Source organism: Xenopus laevis, chromosome 4L (assembly GCF_017654675.1).
Source record: "Xenopus laevis strain J_2021 chromosome 4L, Xenopus_laevis_v10.1, whole genome shotgun sequence".
In the NCBI taxonomy this organism is placed as follows: Eukaryota; Metazoa; Chordata; class Amphibia; order Anura; family Pipidae; genus Xenopus; species Xenopus laevis.
Window position 1 is genome coordinate 11,212,421 of NC_054377.1, and position 19,392 is coordinate 11,231,812.

A 19,392-nucleotide genomic window follows, 5' to 3' on the forward strand; every position below is an offset into this window, starting at 1 on the left:
CGATTATTCCTTCGATAGTTCGATCGAAGTACTTGCGCAAAATCCTTCGACTTCGATATTCGAAGCCGAAGGATTTTCATTCCCCAGTCCAATATCGAGGGTTAATTAACCCTCGATATTCGACCCTTGATGAATTTGCCCCTTAGTGTCACAGGTAGAGAAATGCTTTTATTTAATTGGGTATCCCTTGGTTGGGTGGTTAATGGGATCACCCTTTATCACACTGGAACAGCATACACAATTTAAACATGCCGAAGTGCCATATTTTGGAGGGCCTAGAAACATCTGAGCACCCATCTTAGTTTTAAATTCACTTGGGCATAGTGTACTTTCCCGTTTATAGCTGAATATGGGTGTGTCAGTCATGTACAGGTGCCCATAAGTAGTGTCATCTTGTATTATGGGCCAATATCTTTTGATTATGTTTTCTACTTCCCTACTGACTTTACAGTATTTGTTTACAAAGATAGGGTCTTTTGTTTCCTTCTTAGGTTTATTAAAGGGATCCTGTCATCGGAAAACGTGTTTTTTTCAAAACACATCCGTTAATAGTGCTTCTCCAGCAGAATTCTGCACTGAAATCCATTTCTCAAAAGAGCAAACAGATTTTTTTATATTCATTTTTGAAATCTGACATGGGGCTAGACATATTGTCAATTTCCCAGCTGCCCCTGGTCATGTAGGGATGGTCTTAACTATAGTTTGGAGAAAACCATCCACAAATTTAGCCAATGGTTCAAGTACAGAACCCATGCCCGACACTATAGGTCTCCCTGGTTGGTTTGTTAACGACTTGTGAATTTTGGGTACTAGATGCAATACTGGGGTACATGGGTCTGTTATTAGGAAATCTTTGGTGTTTTGGGTAATTATCTCATTATTAAATGCTTCCATAACTTTTTTTAACCAATCTCTTGGTAGTGGTGGGGTATACATAATTGCCTTTCTGCTTCCTGTAGGTACGGACTTGTATCCATAACTACAATTGCACCACCCTTATCTGCCTTTTTAAGTGTTACATTACATTGTTACTGCCAAGAGCTTTTAAAGCTTCATTCTCAGCTTTAGACAGATTGTAATATGTTGTAGCCTTACAGAGCATTTGTTTGTTAGATGGGGTCAGTGACCTCCATTTGAAAGCTGGAAAGAGTGAGAAGAAGGAGGTAAATAATTTAAAAACTATAAAAAAAAGAATGAAGGCCAATTGAAAAGCTGCTTAGAATTATCCATTCTATAATATACTAAAAGTTAACTTAAGGGCAGAGACACACGCTCAGATTCGGGGAGATTTAGTCGCCCAGCGACAAATCTCCTCTTATTCGGATGATTAATCTCCCGGAACTGCCTCCCGCTGGCTACAATGTAAATCGCCAGCGGGATGGCACTTGGAGCGATTCGTTTTCCGAAGTTGCCTCACAAGGAAACCTCGGAAAATGAAGCGATCCAAGTGCCATCTTGCCGTCGATTTACATTCTAGCCGACAGGGGGTTAGTTCGGGAGATTAGTCGCCCGAAGAAAAGGAGATTTATCGTCGGGCGACTAGATCTCCCCGAATCTGAGCGTGTGTCTCTGCCCTTAAGGTGAACCACCCCTTTTACTCGTTTTTATTATCAGTATTAAAAAAATACAGATTTTTCTTTTTTCCCTAGTATTAATGTTGGCATCAAGCATTATAAAAAGGCTCATAAAACAAATGCCAGCAGCCCCCTGGCATTTTTCAAAACATACACGGGGGCATTAATGCTAGCGTGTAATTTTCAGAGGGGATATAGGATGCTGAATACCTTCATGTGCTCAGTTGCAGCACAAAAACATTATGTATTGGGCAATCCACAAGCTATGACATCATGATCTTACAGCAGCCCCTCTGGCATATTAATGTAGATGAGGCAGGACATCAGGCAGTTGCTTCTATTGCATATGGCAGCTGCTCATAAGAACTTGTACAGCAGCCAGGGCCGCCATTAGAAATCACTGGGCCCGATACAACTAAATTTTCGGGGGCCCCTGGTCCCCGTACACTCAGGTCCTTAAGCCCTAACCGAGTTAAAAGACCACACAGACATCAGCACTATTCACAGTAAACCCCCCCACCACCACACGCAAGTTATAAAAAGCCATTGATGGTCAGGGCCCCTCTATACGTTTAAAAAAAACTGTGGTGCCAGGGCCCCCCATAAAAGTTTTTTTTAAAATTGGTGTTCAGGGCCCCCCTACAAATTAAAAAAATGGTGACCAGGCCCCCCCCCTATAAGTTAAAAAAATAACAATGGCGCCAGGGGCCTCCCATATATAATTTAAAAAAATCATTGGTGGTCAGGGCCCCCCACAAGTTAAAAAAAATGTTGGTACAGGGCCCCCCCCTTACAAGTTAAAAAAAAACATTGGGGCCCCAGAGAATATTTAAAAAAAAAAAAACATTGGTGGCAGGGGCCTGTAGAGTGTTAAAATAATACATTGGTGGCAGGGTTTAAAAAAAACAAAAAAAAAACACACACATTGGTGTCCAGTAGAATTGAACTCGCGGCTTTCTGAACTTGAAGTTCGGCTCCTTCGGGTCTTTTCCCTGCTTCGGGACTTCGGCAGTTCAGCTCTTTTTGTGACTTTGGCTTTCTGGTGGTTCAGGACTTCCGAAGAGGCAGGCACGGCTTTGGCACTACCAAGGGGGGCCCTGCTATTTAAAAAAATGCAACACAACCGGGCCCCCCTTTAGGCTCGGTGCAGGAGTACCCCCCCCCCCACGATGGCGGTAGGGTTGCCAGCTATTCTGGAAAAAAATACCGGCCTTCCTATATATTTATCTTTTTTTCCTATTAATAACATTGGGATCAACCATCATTTTTACTGGCCAGGCCAGTAAAATACCGGTCAGGTGGCAACCCTAGATGGCAGCCCTATGGATGTAGACACAAACGTAAAGTGCTCGTCTATAGAAAGTAGGGTTGCCACCTGGCCGGTATTTTACCAGCCTGGCCAGTAAAAATAATGCTTGAGGCCAATGTTATTAATAATATAAAAACGGTAAAAATAAAGGAAGGCCGGTATTTTTTTCCAGAAAAGGTGGCAACCCTAATAGTAAGGCTGCTGAGCGGTGGTGGCTTTTGGTGAACAGTACCATTTTTTTCTCAGCTCATAGAACCCACAGTCCTGACCTCGAGACACGAGTTTCTCACACTTTTTCTTCTCACACTCAATTTCTTTATGGTGTGGGTTATATATGGGTGGTGGAAGTTTCCGGCAAGAACAGAAGAATGAGCATAGAATCTCACAGCTCTGCCTTCATACAAGAAACTCGGGGGGGAGGGGTCCGTGTCTTGCTGCAACTAGCCTGTTTTGCTTTGCCAAAACTAAGTGAAACTAAATCCTAAAGGTGGCCATACATGGGCAGATTAAAGCTGCCGATATCGGTCCTTTAGACTTATTCGGCAATTTATCTGCCTGTGTATGGGGGCTTCCGATGGGTCTTCCCAATCGATATCTGGCCACGATATCGATCGGGAAGGTTTAATATTTCCTCGGAGCCCATTGCTCCTCGTTGTAATCCAATCGTTCATCCCTAGGGCCGAATGTTCGTATTACCTTGATACAGCCCTGCTGTTGGTGGGCATATCATGAAAGATCCGCTCATTTGGCGATGTCTCCAGACGAGCGGATCTCTTCATGTATGGCCAGCTTTAGAGAAATTCTAATAACGCCACTGTCGTCTTTGTCCCCCATTTTTCCCCAAGCATCACGCCTTCACCCACAAATATATACTCTCGTAATGCAAGATCATTGCAAAAAGAGCCATAATCATTTTATTCTCACAATGCATAAACTTACAGTGCATCATACGTATATATGTACCCTACACTATTATATAATTCGCATAGTGCTCCTCAGTTAGACTTTCTCTAATTTCATTGGGGTCAGCATCAGGGTAGAGCATTTAAAGCATTGCATTGGTCCTGGGCCCCGAGCACCACAGCAGCCTTGATCCCACTCAGTCCTGGGATTCTCTACCCACTAGGGCACCATCAGTGCTGAGTTTTTTGTTTGCATTAAGCAGTGGGGTAACTAGAACTTACTGGGCCCCACAGAAAAATAATTGAAACTGCTGGGCTCAGGCTTTTTTCATTGGTATCATCCAGCCAATCAGAATTGTATGTAAAGACAGCATTCCACTTATGTGCTGCTGTCACATACTCAATAATAAACAAAGTATTAGGAAGTTGAATTATTAACTATAGGTCTCAGTGAGGCAAGAAGGAATGTCAACCTTTGCTCCTCAGCTCTGAGCTTGTGACTGCAGGAGGGGCATCTGATTTCCAGGTCATATCTAGAACAACCCCCACAGGTATTGTCACTCACCTTAGGGCAATGGCAAACAAGCTTGGCCACTGCTTTTTTTAAACAACACCCCCCCCCATGAGTGCAACATATGGGTCTAGGTTAGTGGTTGCCAAACGTTTTCAGTTAACGCCCCACTTGAACCTTTAGTCAGAGCCCCCTTAGCTCATGAAATTGGGGATATATTTGTGTATATTGGTGTATCAGCCATAGCTCAAGTAATATCTAGGGCAGCAAATACATATTCATTCCAGATGTCACCCTAATGGACCATCAAGCTGGACTTTAAGGTATCTTCTAGAAGAGTCGTATATAGAAATTGAGCAGGCACTTCTAGGAACCAATCTTCCAAGCAGACTTTTCAATTAAAAAAGGATTTATTTATTGAAGAGCACTAGCACGTTTCGCATCAACAGGATACTTAATCATAGGCTAATCACCAGCCTATGATTAAGTATCCTGTTGATACGAAACGCGTTAGGCTTAGTCCTAGCGCTCTTCAATGAATAAATCCTTTTTTAATTGAAAAGTCTGCTTGGAAGATTGGTTCCTAGAAGTGCCTGCTCAATTTCTATGTACGGTTATCCGCTCCCTCAGCTGAAGGTTCAGGGCGGTGCACCTGGACCCTTTCCTTATACTGGTGAGTATTTTTCACTTTGAGACCTGAAAAGATTTACTGCATCTACCCATCAGTGTTCATGATCCTAATTCAATATCTTCTAGAAGAGCACACAGGCATTCTCCCCAAATCTCACCCAAATATGCCTTCAGCCTGTGCTCCCAAATGCACTGCTTTAGACCCCGTTCCCCGGGAGGGCCAGCCCCACAGTTTGGGTATCCCTAGTCTTTGTCATTATTAGAAATAGGAAGTTTAAATGTCCACGATTACTATGTGTGCCATTGCCCTTAGCTATATTCTAGTTATTAAATGCAGAGAGAAGTTAAAGCACAGGTGACATTTTGGGCCCCTAACTAACCCCATGTCACTGGGGAGATAATAATACACTAATTTTTGAGACCCGGAGGCTTATCTATCATTGATAGTAAGGTGCAAAGTGCAAAAAAGAGGTGCAAAGGGCATGATTTGTTTCCATTTTCATCTTGCCCCCTGAAGATTCCATTCTTACACCTACATGTGCAAATTTTTAGGCTCACAAAATGAGTTCAAAGGGTGCAGGTGTTTTCTGTATGCAGCAGTAGCAGCGACTGGATGGGAGATGGGGACAATGCAGAGGGACCCAAGATATAATAAACCTCATTAAGCAGAAAAATGGCACTGTTTGCCCTCCCCTCTACATTTAATAGGCTGGTATAGCAACAAACATTCTAGTGCTTGGTTTGCCCTTCTAATGCCTTTATTACTTATATGCTTTATAAATATTTATCGTTATCTGTACTTTGGTCGTATGCCACATTGGTATAAAATGGGGAACTCCCTTGGCTCATCTGAGGAAGGAAGTACGACTGGCGTCTCTCGGTTCCTTTCAAAAGTTTGTTGGCGTTTGTTGTGGTCACCGTCCCACCAATAACTTTGTAGCTGGGTGCCAGGTTCCACTGGGTCTCTGGATATTTAATGCACCCCACGTCATCTCTTGTGACCACTGGTAACTTTTCTAGGCAACAGATGAACTGGTTCCTGAAACACAAGCAATTAAAACAGCATTTGTACCGTGAAATATTGATTCTGCTAAACATTTTTCTATTGGCTGCCTCCTACAGATCAATGCAGTGCTACTATTGGTTACAAGGACCCACCACTCGTGTGGCCCCAAGGAGCAACACTGAATACATTTTGGAATATCCAAAGAGGTTGCTCTTCAGGGTTGCTCTATTTTCATTAAGGGGTGGACAGGTAGTAAAGCCCAAGGAGCCTGGTATTACCAAAGGGATTCCCTGTCTGGCCAAAGTGAATGCTGTGCCCAGGGACAGCTCTGGTGCCTCGGTAGGTGGAGTAATCACACCTTCCAAAAATGGTTTGACAAGGGACAATTTAGGGCCTAACCACATCCAGTTATGCAAAGGGATCTGCCTAATGAATAGAGGCACCATTGAGAGGTATGGCGGTGTAACTTGTGAAAGTCAATAATTGGAGTAGAATAACAAGTATTCCGCCCAGGTTCCAGAACTAGTAGTTTAGCAATTGAAAGAAAGACAGTGTTACGTTGGTCATACACCAGTAAAGCCGCTCATTGACTGTTTTGCCAAACAAGCAGATCTTGGCCAGATTTGGCCTATCACATGGTAAACCAACTCATGCTAATCTGATTGATTGGCCTTGAGCCAATGATTGGATGATAAGGAGGCCTAGCCTGATCTGTTTGGAGAAGACCACATCAATGATCAGATGCAGTCTTTACTTGGCCAACTGATGTTTGGAAAATCTGGCCAAATAGTGGTCGGGCAGGCTGATAAACAGGCATCATACATGGGTCAATAACATAACCAGCTTTAACTAGTGTTATGGCCAGCTTTAACCAGAGTTCAGTCAATTTGGCACATCTTCTGGAAAGCAGTACCTACTCTCAACTTCAGGCTTCAAGAGCAGGTGGGTGGCCTTCCAGTTGTTTTGAACTACAACTCTCAGCATGCTGAAATCTGCATACATGCAAAATGACGACTCATCACTTACCCTTTCATAAGTAAGGCAGCAATCAGCAAGATAACGAATATAGATCCCAGAATACAGATGATGATGAGTCTTTTCAAGGCTGCAGAGAAAAGACACAGTAAGGGACAAATTCCACCAGTACTATGACTTGATAAATGTAATAGCCGATAGAAGTGCCTATTTCTTTTGCTCCAAATCTAGTAAACGCTAAGAACTAATAAGCAGGTTATATGGCTAACGTCTAATTGGTTGCTGTGGAAAATTAGAGACGTTGCCCCTATTATTGCATAAACCCCAAAGTGTCGGGCTTCATCTGTTCCAGAACTACAGAAATGGTTACTTGTCCTTGGCATATAACTTACTTTCGGCATTGTCTTGTAAGACTACATCCACTCCTAGAAAAATAGGACAAAATTACATTGAGTTTTTCTTATAACCACAGTTTACCCATTCATTCTGTTCATGATAACTAAAATCATGGAGAACCAGTAAAGCATTGCAGACAGCCAGGAGACATAGGAGCACAATCCATAGGAGCAAAGGAGGATGGAAACACAAGGATTGAGAGAAGGCTGCAGGTAGCAGGAAATGAGATATGGCCAAATAAGTGGGAACGGATAACAAGGTGGAGGATGGTGGTAGCATAGAGTACTGCATGAAGGCAGGGAAAAAAGCAGATGAGTGGGGGGATAATAGTTAATGGAAATAGCAGAAGAGGAAGGGTGGTAGGAGAGTTGGAAAAGAATAAGTCAACCCCAAAATAAAATTTTTCCTACTTAAAAAACATAATTCTAAGCAAATTTCCAATATATTTGCATTAAAATGTTTCAGTGCTTTTAAAGTTATTTGTAAAACCAATTACTATTGAAAGCAGCATTTCTTTAACTCCTGGTTGTTACTGTTTAAACAATGTTGCAAGAGTCTTAAGGTGGCCATACACAGGCCAATAAAAGCTGCGATAGACCGAGTCGGCAACTTATTGGCCTGTGTGTTGGGCCCTCTGATTACCGATTGATATCTGGCCTAGAGTCGGGTAGATGTCGATCGGGCAGGAGTAAAAATCCCGTTGGATCGCGGACAGCATCTGTTCGTATTACTTACATTATGATTCCTAGGGCCAGGCCCGGACTTGCAACCTGTGGGTTCTGGCAAATGCCAGAGAGGCTGCTGTATGTTTCCATATACAGTCATTATTTATCAGGCTTGTGAGGGCTATTTGGGCCTCTGTGTAACTGAAATGCCAGGGCCTATTTTAATTCTCAGTCCAGACCTGCCTATGGCCCATGATTGGATCAGCCCAATATCACCCACCTTGAAGGTGGGCATATCGGGGAGAGATCTGCTCATTTAGCGATATCTCTATGTGTATGGCCACCTTTAGTTCCCCATCAAAGTCAGATCTGTTAATCAGCTGCCTTGTCTTCTTACATTGTTTCAAAAGTCGGAGCCATCAGGGCAGAGAATAGAAAGGGACAGACAAAGAATGCTTTTAATAGCAATACCCATACAAATAACTTAAAAACCATAGAACATTTGTAATGAATGTATAATTCAAAGTTGCTCAGAATTATGTTTTCTGTTATGTGGAGAGTGTGGGAGAGGAATGTATACTAAAAGGAGAGATAAAAGGAGAAGAATGTGGTATGAAAAGGAGTATCTGCTGGGTTGAAGGCATATGAGAGGATAGAAGGCAGAAAAGCTGGTAAAGGACTGCAGGTAGTCAAGATTTATAGATGTTGGCAGGTAAGTGTGCCAAAATGGTTGCAGAAAAAGTGTATGGATGTTCCTCCTCTAGATTGTTGGAGAAAGAGTGAAGGCAGTCAGAAGAATTAGAAAGGTAGATCTAACCAGCAGTAGTGGATTTAAAGAGTAGGACCTAGGGTTGTGGCACCTAGTCAGTAGAATTGGTACTTGTTGCCTATGTTATTAATGATAGATAACAAGAGGTGCGGAAACAAGAGGATAAAACAATGATTAGGATGCCTATAAAAAGGTAAAAGGTGAGCTGGGAGAGGGTATCAGGCAACCAGGAGAGAGAGAAGAGAACAGAAGTAGGATGGCAGTTAGGAGGGGTAGGAGAGTATGAAAGGAGTGGTGAGCAGAGAAATAAGAGAATGGCACATATTGAAATTGAACATATTGAAGACAGGGGAGAGGAAAATGGCTGTGCCCCTCTTTAAAAAAACTCCAGCCAGGGGTACTTGTGCAGAGCTTGAATTTGACTTCTTCTTGACAAGCATCCCATGCTCCAGGTCTGGACTGAGAATGAAAATAGGCCCTGGCATTTCAGCTTCACAGAGGCCCAATCAGCCTCCATCAACCCACTAAATAGTGACTTTCTATGGCACCTTATAGCAGCCCCTCTGGCATTTGCCAGAACCCACAGTTTGCCAGTCCGGGCCTGCCCTGTTCCAAACCTTGGGTGCAAGTGCTCTTCTTCTGTATTTTCTGTACTGCGCATGTATAGAGACCCAATAGGCACCGGGGAAGAGGTGAGAAGATCACCTGCCCGCTCTCAAAGAATGTACCCCACCCAGCCCCAGGGATTTTTACACTTGTTCTCGGAGAGCTTTATACTTACTGTCTTTGTCATAGCAGAAAGCTGAAGCACTGTCACAAGGGTCAAATGTGCCATCTGTGTTGATGAACCCAACACCAAAATCATACCAAGCAGGGCTGAGACAAAAAGACAAAGACCACCAGATTACCCAGTAGTAAAGATATACAGTGTATGGGCAGATTTATTAGATATCAAACTGTAAAATTGAGAAGGATAGACAGCAATTTCGTCTTATTTTTATTTAAAGGAATCCTGTCATCGGAAAACATGTTTTTTTCAAAACGCATCAGTTAATAGTGCTACTCCAGCAGAATTCTGCACTGAAATCCATTTCTCAAAAGAGCAAACAGATTTTTTTATATTCAATTTTGAAATCTGATATGGGGCTAGACATTTTGTCAATTTCCCAGCTGCCCCTGGTCATGTGACTTGTGCCTGCACTTTAGGAGAGAAATGCTTTCTGGCAGGCTGCTGTTTTTCCTTCTCAATGTAACTGAATGTGTTTCAGTGAGACATGGGTTTTTACTATTGAGTGTTGTTCTTAGATCTACCAGGCAGCTGTTATCTTGTGTTAGGGAGCTGCTATCTGGTTACCTTCCCATTGTTCTGTTGTTTGGCTGCTGGGGGGAAAAAGGGAGGGGGTGATATCACTCTAACTTGCAGTACAGCAGTAAAGAGTGATTGAAGTTTATCAGAGCACAAGTCACATGACTTGGGGCAGCTGGGAAATTGACAATATGTCTAGCCCCATGTCAGATTTCAAAATTGAATATAAAAAAATCAGTTTGTCCTTTTGAGAAATGGATTTCAGTGCAGAATTCTGCTGGAACAGCACTATTAACTGATTCATTTTGAAAAAAAACATTTTTCCCATGACAGTATCCCTTTAACTTTTATATTGACCGTAAAAAGCTCCACTGGGTCAGGGACTGATGTGATTCATGATATCTGTAAATTACTGCAGAATATATTAGCCATATACAGAATAATAAAGACAATTACTTTAAATAGAGATTATGAGCTCCATCCCCTAACCCCCTTTGTTGCCTCTGTTTTGTCTTACAGATAAGCAGAAGCCCACTTTGCAGGGGTTTAATCTGTGCGCTGGTTAGATGATTAACTAGCTCAATTGAAGTAGTTTAATTGTTGGATATGGTACGTACTTATTGGGTTCTACGGTACGATTAGACGTCAGTTTTATGTCTTCCTCTGTGGCTATTTTACCGCCTTGTTCTTGGCATGCGAGATTGGCATTTTCATAAGACGGCTGGTACACAATGGAAGCTTCAAATATCCAGTCTGATGCTCCTGTATATACAGAATAATTATTACCCACTGTACCTACAGTATGATACACTGTTATTATTAACGTCATGGCAAAGTATGGTTTCCTTTCAAGCAATAAAAGCCCTGATGAATTAATGTAAAATCTTACAGGTGTAAGGGCATGCAAAGGCAAAAAAAATAAAATCAAATTTTTACATTCTTTAATGAAAAAGAAACCAATATCTCCAATATACTTTAATTAAAAAATATGTACCGTTTTTATAAGAAACCTGACTGTATGCAGTGAAATTCTCCCCTCATTTACTGCTGTGGATAGGAATTGTCAGACGGTCCCTAACTTCTCTGCAGGGAAACAATCATACTCATGAACAGCAGGGGGAGCCCACGCCTTACTTCCCAGCCATGCAGAACTCAAGCAGCTTTGTTTGTTTCCCTGTAGAGCAGTCGGCGACTGTGTAGAGATTTATATTGGATTTCATTTTGGCTTTACATCCCCTTTACGGTTTCCAACTCCAGCTGCAGGGACAAAGATCATGGAGCCAGATTTAAACAGATAAACTGGGATTCTATTTGGAGGATTATTTTTCTCCAGCCACTGGTTCTGCTGAGTTTGAGAAAGTTTGTATTAAACAATACAAAAACTATAAAATCCACATTAGATTACGTGACAACACAGAACCCAGTGCAGTCTGTATATTCTGATTATTATTAGTCTTGCTGTTTTGGCTTCTGGCAGATATGATTTGACTTGTGCTGTTTTGATCATTTATGATGATCCCTAAGCAGCCCAGACCACACTGAGCATGTGCACAGTCTTGGTCTTGCAAAGATGTTTAACAAAGTTACAAGATGGTGACCCCCTGTGGCCAACTTTGAAAGCATAAATCATTTGTTTGATTAGGCTTGTGGTGCAGTAAGTTCATGTTTATGTTTAGTATATATAATACAGCCTTATTCTATTTTAGACTTTACTTCCCCTTTGCCTTGCTCCCTTTCCCCGTGTGATTTCAGCTCTGTAGGAAGGGGACAGAATATTAGTAATTATTACCCTGTGTCATTACCTTTATGCTCCTTAAGTACTAGAGAGACATACTATAGAGCAAAGTGATTGGAGGAGGCAACAAACCCAACCTTACCATTAGTACTGATGCACAGTGCAGTTTTGGAATCGAAGTTTGGGCACCTTTTCATGAGGATTCCCATGTTAAAGTCCCCACATTTCTCAAATGGGCTCAGGCGGGGCATAAGAATCCGACGTTCTTTCACCCATCCCCACCTATTGCAGAAATAATGGTCATTTATTTATCTTTTGCAACCTCACCTACTATCCGTGCTACTATCTCTGTTCCATTACTCCTGAATGCTCCACTTCCCTAACTGGCGTACCCAGGGGCTCTACCTCTATCTACAATAATCACTCATTGTTTGGACAACAAACTGTCCTTATTGACTATTCTCTCTATCTCTCACTCCTGGAGTTGGATTACACCCCAACTACTATCCACTTACTAGTCCTAAGAATACAGCCTCCCAACTTGTCTGGCCACAACTTTCTTCAGTAATGCCTGTTAACGTTCCTAGGCCAAAAAAGCTCCTTTAAGGTGGCCATACACGGATAGATCCGCTCGTTTGGCGATGTCGCCAAACGAGCAGATCTCCCTCCGATATGCCCACCTTGAGGTGGGCAATATCGGGCTGATCCGATCGTGGGCCCTAGGGCCCAACGATCGGATCCTTCACGTTCGCAAACCGGTGGTCGGATCGCGGGACTGCATCAACGAACAGATGCGGCCGCGATCCGACAGGATTTTTAACCCCATCCGATCGAGATCTGGCCGACTTTCGGCCAGATCTCGACCGGGGAAGCCCGTCGGGGGCCCCCATACACGGGCCAATAAGCTGCCGACTCGGTCTGTCGGCAGCTTTTATCGGCCCGTGTATGGCCACCTTTACTCCCTGGGCTCTAACACAAAAGTTTTCAAATGCGTTTGGCGCTTGTTTGAGATGCAGCTTTTAACATACCTAAACATATTAGCTAATTGATTCCATTATATTCTGCCAGCTTGTACGCAACATGCTGTATTTTCTTGGATTTGACTCATGTTCAATAATCAATAGAATAGAGGGTTACGTTTGGAACTGACAAAAATGCACTTAACTACATTTTGAAAAACACATACTGTATATATTAAGGGGCAGATTTATCAAGGGTCGAATTTCGAGGTGATGGGAGTTTTTTAAACTGCCATCAACTCAAAATTCGAATAAAAAAAATCGAAAAAAAAAATCGAATAAAAAAATTGAAGTTTTTAACTTCGGGTGAATAGGTTGTATTTGAATAGTTCGAATCAAACTTTTACTGCATTCGATCGAAATTCAAATTGAAGGATTTGCCCTAAAATGACTCCAAATAGGTTTTAGGAGGTCCCCCATAGGCTAAAACAGGAATTCGGCAGGTTTTAGATGGTAAATGGTCGAAGTCGAAGTTCTAAAGAGACAGTACTACCCAATTAGGCTGGTGCAGTAAGTTCAGTATATAAAATATGGCATTTCTAACCACAATCAGTTTTTATGGTTTAGTTCTCCATTAACCTTGGGTTCTCAGATGTGGATGGACTATACCCAGCATTCTCCAACATATGGACAAGGAGGGTAAACCTGCATTTTGAGTTGTACTCACAGTGACAGCTTTGGGACGCATGGGGTACTACCACCAGGGCAGAGCCAGGCTGGAGAAGTGCCGTAGGCAGAAGACAGTTTTAGAGGTAGCTGCCTTGTGCGCCCCCCTATTATTGCACCCTAGGCAGCTGCTTCTTCTGCCTACCCCTAGTTCAGGCCCTGACAAGCACCTACTATCACTCCCATAGTCTTGTGCATTAACTGTTGTACTTACTTGCAGAACTCATAGCCATCCCTATAGGCATTGGTGACTTGCTCCATCGTGGCCAGGGCTGCGTTTTGGGCCACCCTACAGGTTTGTTCTGCGCTTTCATAACTGAGCCTTTCATCGGTCAACATAAAAACACCATTGACGACTAGAAGAAATAAAGTCCAGGTTATTATTATTCAGCTTTGTTATATTGTTATGACATATTGTGCAGTATTTTACACGGATTATATATCATTCCCCCAGAATTTACAATCTAAGGCATTCACACAAGTGGTGTTAGCTAAAATTTAGTGGAGTTATATATTTTTTTTTAATGGCAGTAAATTGTCCAGCAAATTTGCATAAGTCTCCTTCAGTTTAACCTATTTCACTTATTCATGAAATACTGTAATTATGCCATTGCTACATATTAATTCCAACATATTTTACGTAATCATTCTAGCTATTTATCCATATATAATGGCCCAGAACACATGGCAGGATAAATACAGTCCCAATCCCATATATAATACCCCAGAACACACGGCAGGATAAATACAGTGCCAATTCCATATATAATGGCCCAGAACACATGGCAGGATAAATACAGTCCCAATCCCATATATAATACCCCAGAACACACGGCAGGATAAATACAGTGCCAATTCCATATATAATACCCCAGAACACACGGCAGGATAAATACAGTGCCAATTCCATATATAATACCCCAGAACACACGGCAGGATAAATACAGTGCCAATTCCATATATAATACCCCAGAACACATGGCAGAATAAATACAGTGCCAATTCCATGTATAATACCCCAGAACACACGGCAGGATAAATACTGTGCCAACTTCATGTATAATACCCCAGAACACATGGCAGGATAAACATAGTTTCAAGCCCATATATAATTCCCCCAGAACACATGGCAAGATAAATACAGTGCCATTTCCATGTATAATACCCCAAACACATGGCAGGATAAATATAGTGACAATTCCATATACAATACCCGAGAACACATTGCAGGATAAATACAGTGCCAATTCCATGTATAATGCCCCAGAACACACTGTAGGATAAATACAGTGCCAATTCCATATACAGTACAATACCCCAGAACACATGGCAGGATAAATACAGTGCCAATTCCATGAATAATACCCCAGAACATGTGGCAGGATAAATACAGTGCCAATTCCATGAATAATACCCCAGAACATGTGGCAGGATAAATACAGTGCCAATTCCATGTATAATACCCCAGAACACACTGTAGGATAAATACAGGGCCAATTCCATATATAATACCCCAGAACACACGGCAGGATAAATACAGTGCCAATTCCATATATAATACCCCAGAACACACGGCAGGATAAATACAGTGCCAATTCCATATATAATACCCCAAACACATGGCAGGATAAATACAGTGCCAATTCCATATATAATACCCCAGAACACATGGCAGAATAAATACAGTGCCAATTCCATGTATAATACCCCAGAACACACGGCAGGATAAATACTGTGCCAACTTCATGTATAATACCCCAGAACACATGGCAGGATAAACATAGTTTCAAGCCCATATATAATTCCCCCAGAACACATGGCAAGATAAATACAGTGCCATTTCCATGTATAATACCCCAAACACACGGCAGGATAAATATAGTGACAATTCCATATACAATACCCGAGAACACATTGCAGGATAAATACAGTGCCAATTCCATGTATAATGCCCCAGAACACACTGTAGGATAAATACAGTGCCAATTCCATGTATAATGCCCCAGAACACACTGTAGGATAAATACAGTGCCAATTCCATATACAGTACAATACCCCAGAACACATGGCAGAATAAATACAGTGCCAATTCCATATATAATACCCCAGAACACATGGCAGGATAAATACAGTGCCAATTCCATGAATAATACCCCAGAACATGTGGCAGGATAAATACAGTGCCAATTCCATATATAATACCCCAGAACACATGGCAGGATAAATACAGTGCCAATTCCATATATAATACCCCAGAACACACTGTAGGATAAATACAGGGCCAATTCCATGTATAATACCCCAGAACACATGGCAGGATAAATACAGTGCCAATTCCATGAATAATACCCCAGAACACATAATAGCATAAATACTGTGCCAATTCCATTAAAAAATTGTTCCTCCCGTTATAGTTTTTTTTTTACCACCCTACACCAAAATGTTCTTTTTTCTTGTATGTTTAATCTTTGCCACATTGCCCTATACTGGAAAAAAACAGCAGAATTCTGAAAAGAACTTGCAGTCATCACTGTATAGAAGATGTTCATGGATGATTTTTATTGGCAAATCTACCAATAAAAATAAACACAATCATAATGACAAAGTCAGGGGGCTAAACCAAATTTGGAGTGCAACCAACTGCAGAGGGCACACAATAGAGCACAGTGGATCTTACCTTGGTTGGGTTTTTTAGAGAGCACCGTAGGAAGGACGAGTAAGAAGATCAGTGGAGCTATAAGTCCCAACATGGCGTGTGAGTGATACTCGGCACCACTGGCTAAATAATGACAACATCTGGGTAACTCTGTGCTTTTGAGTTTAGTGGGAGGGAACTGTGCCAAGCCTTGTGACGCTCAGAGCTGCACCCAGGACCCAGATCCTCAGGGACTGCTAAAATGGACCTGTGACCTGAACCCATGGATATAATCACAGACATGAGAGCACAAAGGTGAAGTCACATAGGAAGTTTGATTACTACTTGTTTCTGGTTAAAGGACAAGGAAAGCCATGTATTCTTGTATTCCATGTATTCTGCAGTCTTCAATGCTGCCCCATTTGCCATTACATGTTCTATAAGCAGAGTGGAGCACCAGGGTTGGCACTGCCACGTCAAGCCGCTTAAAATCCTCTCTCCAGATCTCCGGAGTACACACTCAGCTGAAGCAAATCTGGCTCCTACATCAACTGTACATGCTCCTGGTCATCGATCACCACCAGAGACCTGGGGAAAGAACATAAAGTGGCTCGGCATGGGGGCTGCCAACACCACTGTGGGGAAAAGGGATAGTATTGGGTATTGGGTAAGAAATCACTGGCACTCAAAGGGCAGGTGCAAGCTGCTTGCCAGGGAGTGCGAGAAGAGCTTTTCATCTGAATAGTATTGGGTATTGCAATGCCAGGCCAAGCTAGAAGGGTGCCCTGGACATAGCTACCCTGCATCAGGTGAATGGGGAGGCAGTTTGTGAGCGATGGACTTTGCGCCCTGTCCATAACCATCTTGTGCCAGCTCCAAGAACCAGGCTCTTTCTATTATCCAGGGCCCTGACAGGGAAGATGGAGGGGAGCAGACAAAAGTGATATCAGCCTAGTGCCCTACCACCATTGTTGCACCCTAGGCGCATGCAGTGTTGGACAGCAGACCCACCAGAAAACCTTAGACCATGGACCCACTCTCCAAACTAACTCTTCCTTTCCTCGCTCAACCTTTGTTCTCGGTCTCTTTTCTTTCTATTCAATAATCTGTAATTCTATCTTTTTCGCCTCTTAGTTCCCATACAGAAGTTGGTAATGACCATGCAACAGGCCAAATGGTTAGAAGCAGGAGGGCCACTGACAGTTGGGCCCAGCGAGAGTTTTCCTGGTATCCCAGTGGGCCAGTACGGCACATGCCTCTTCTGCTTACCGCTAGTCCTGAGCCAGATGAGAACTTTATGAGGCCACGTGCAATGTACGGGCTCCCTGCATGATCTGAATGTGTGGTGGGGCATCAAGGTTTGGGTCAAACTAATTTGGACCACCCAGGATAACTGAAATAGCTGAAGACTTACGTTGTAGCTGCACAATTAAATTTTTCTGGGGGAAATGAGTCAGTTCTGCCCTTACAGAGGGCAGAGTGAAATCTATCTGCAGGCAGCTACAAGGAGTAGCTACTCATCTTATAATTCTATTATCTCTCAGATATCAGAGTCCTACAACAAACAGTATCAGCAACTTCAGCCACTCCCTCTGGGTATCAGAAATACAAAGTAATTAAGGATAACGCTCGGCATCATATTCTGTGATTGACATCATGAGCTCAATATCACGCCACACCCACAACTCAGCCGCCATAAAGACGATAGGCTTCCTATCAGCGTGTGCCGCCTCGGTGTTGTTGGAATGTACATTAGCATTACTTGCAATAAAGGCACAAACGTAACAAGAACATTGTGTGAAACATCGCACTGTAAAACCGCCACATTTGCCCAGGTCTAGTAACCCTTAGCAACCAGTTTTAAACAACTGAACAGTACATGGCACCTGCAAATTGGTTGCTAGAAGTTACTAGTAGCAGCTTTGTTAGGCAGCTCCAAGTGATTGTATTGAGTTACTTGTAACCCCAGGCTGGTGCAGAAAACTGGACCGGCCCGGGATTATACTAGTGATAACCACGGAGAGATCTTCTTTCGTCTTCCTCTGTCTTCATGCGGCTGTACATGCGCAGTAGAACGAAAAGCCAAAAGTGCACCAAGCCTTTCCTTCGCCTTTAAAGACAACGGGCGTTTTTTTTTCTTATGGCGACTTTTTTGTCGAAATGCATTTGGGTGGTGGTAGACGGGGAGATCAGTCGCCCAACGACAAATCTTCTGTACTTCAGGCGACTGATCTCCCCGAAATGCCATCCCGCCGGCAAAAATATGAATCGCTGGCGGGATGGCATACGAATCGAGTCGGATTTCCGAAGTCGCCCGAAGTTTCCTCGTAAGGCAACTAAGGAAATCCGAACAGATTCATATGCCATCCCGCCAGCCATTTGTATTCCTACCGGCGGGAAGGCATTTGGGGAGATTGTTGCTTGTCCATCTCCCGCCACCCTACAAGTCTATGAGCGTTTTTTGTTACGGTGACTTTTTTGTCCAAATGCATAAAAGTCTATGGGTGTTTTTTCTTATGGCGACTTTGTTTGTCCCGTTCTGCAGTGAAATGTGGAAATTTGCCGCAAATCCATGGCTGACGAAATTCGCTCATCATAGCCTCTGATTACAGTAACCCCTTAAAGGACAATTTACGCCAAAATCAGTGCGTACGGGCGGTGCCCCCCCAGCAATTATAATTGCTTATATGAAACTCAGGACCAGAAATTAAACAATCTGAGTGCCCAGGGTGGCACAAAGGATCATTAGGAAAAAAGTCTAAAATGGTATAACAACCAGGGGACAGACCCCACAACTGCAGGTGACCCGGGGGAAAACTGGCCTGGTAAGTAGGGATGGGCGAATTTTTTCGCCATGTTTCGCCGAAAAATGACGCCCATAGATTTGTTTCGCGTTGTGCGTCAAAATAAAAAGATGCGCGTCGGCAGCAAATTTTTAACGAAACGGGTCAAATTTGCCCATCTCTACTGGTAAGAGGGTGACCTGTAGGTTAAGTAGGATCGAAATGTCCCAAAATGTCTTTCTTTTGCTGGGGAAGGGAGGAACACATAGACATGTAATTAGACCCCTGGTGGTGCTGCATGCTGTAGGCCCCAGTAATTATAATAAAGAAGAAAAACACGGCTTAATAAATATGCCTTTTATTTTACATATATATATATATATATATATATATATATATATATATATATATATATATATATATATATATATATATATATACATATATATATATACATATATATATACATATACACACACACACACACACACACACACACACACACACACAC

At 42.5% G+C, this 19,392-nt stretch overlaps 1 protein-coding gene across 1 annotated transcript; it reads right to left on the reverse strand.

Moving 5' to 3' along the window:
* Nucleotides 1–5,666: 5,666 nt before the first annotated feature.
* LOC121402926 lies at nt 5,667–18,125 on the reverse strand. The gene is made up of 8 exons (XM_041589836.1): nt 16,141–18,125; nt 13,678–13,819; nt 11,921–12,060; nt 10,661–10,805; nt 9,519–9,613; nt 7,300–7,332; nt 6,959–7,037; nt 5,667–5,965 (listed from the first exon to the last, which is right to left on the reverse strand). The coding sequence occupies exons 1-8, from the start codon at nt 16,211–16,213 to the stop codon at nt 5,701–5,703; spliced, it is 972 nt and encodes a 323-aa protein (XP_041445770.1). The 5' UTR covers nt 16,214–18,125; the 3' UTR covers nt 5,667–5,700.
* Between the last annotated feature and the right edge of the window lie 1,267 nt (nt 18,126–19,392).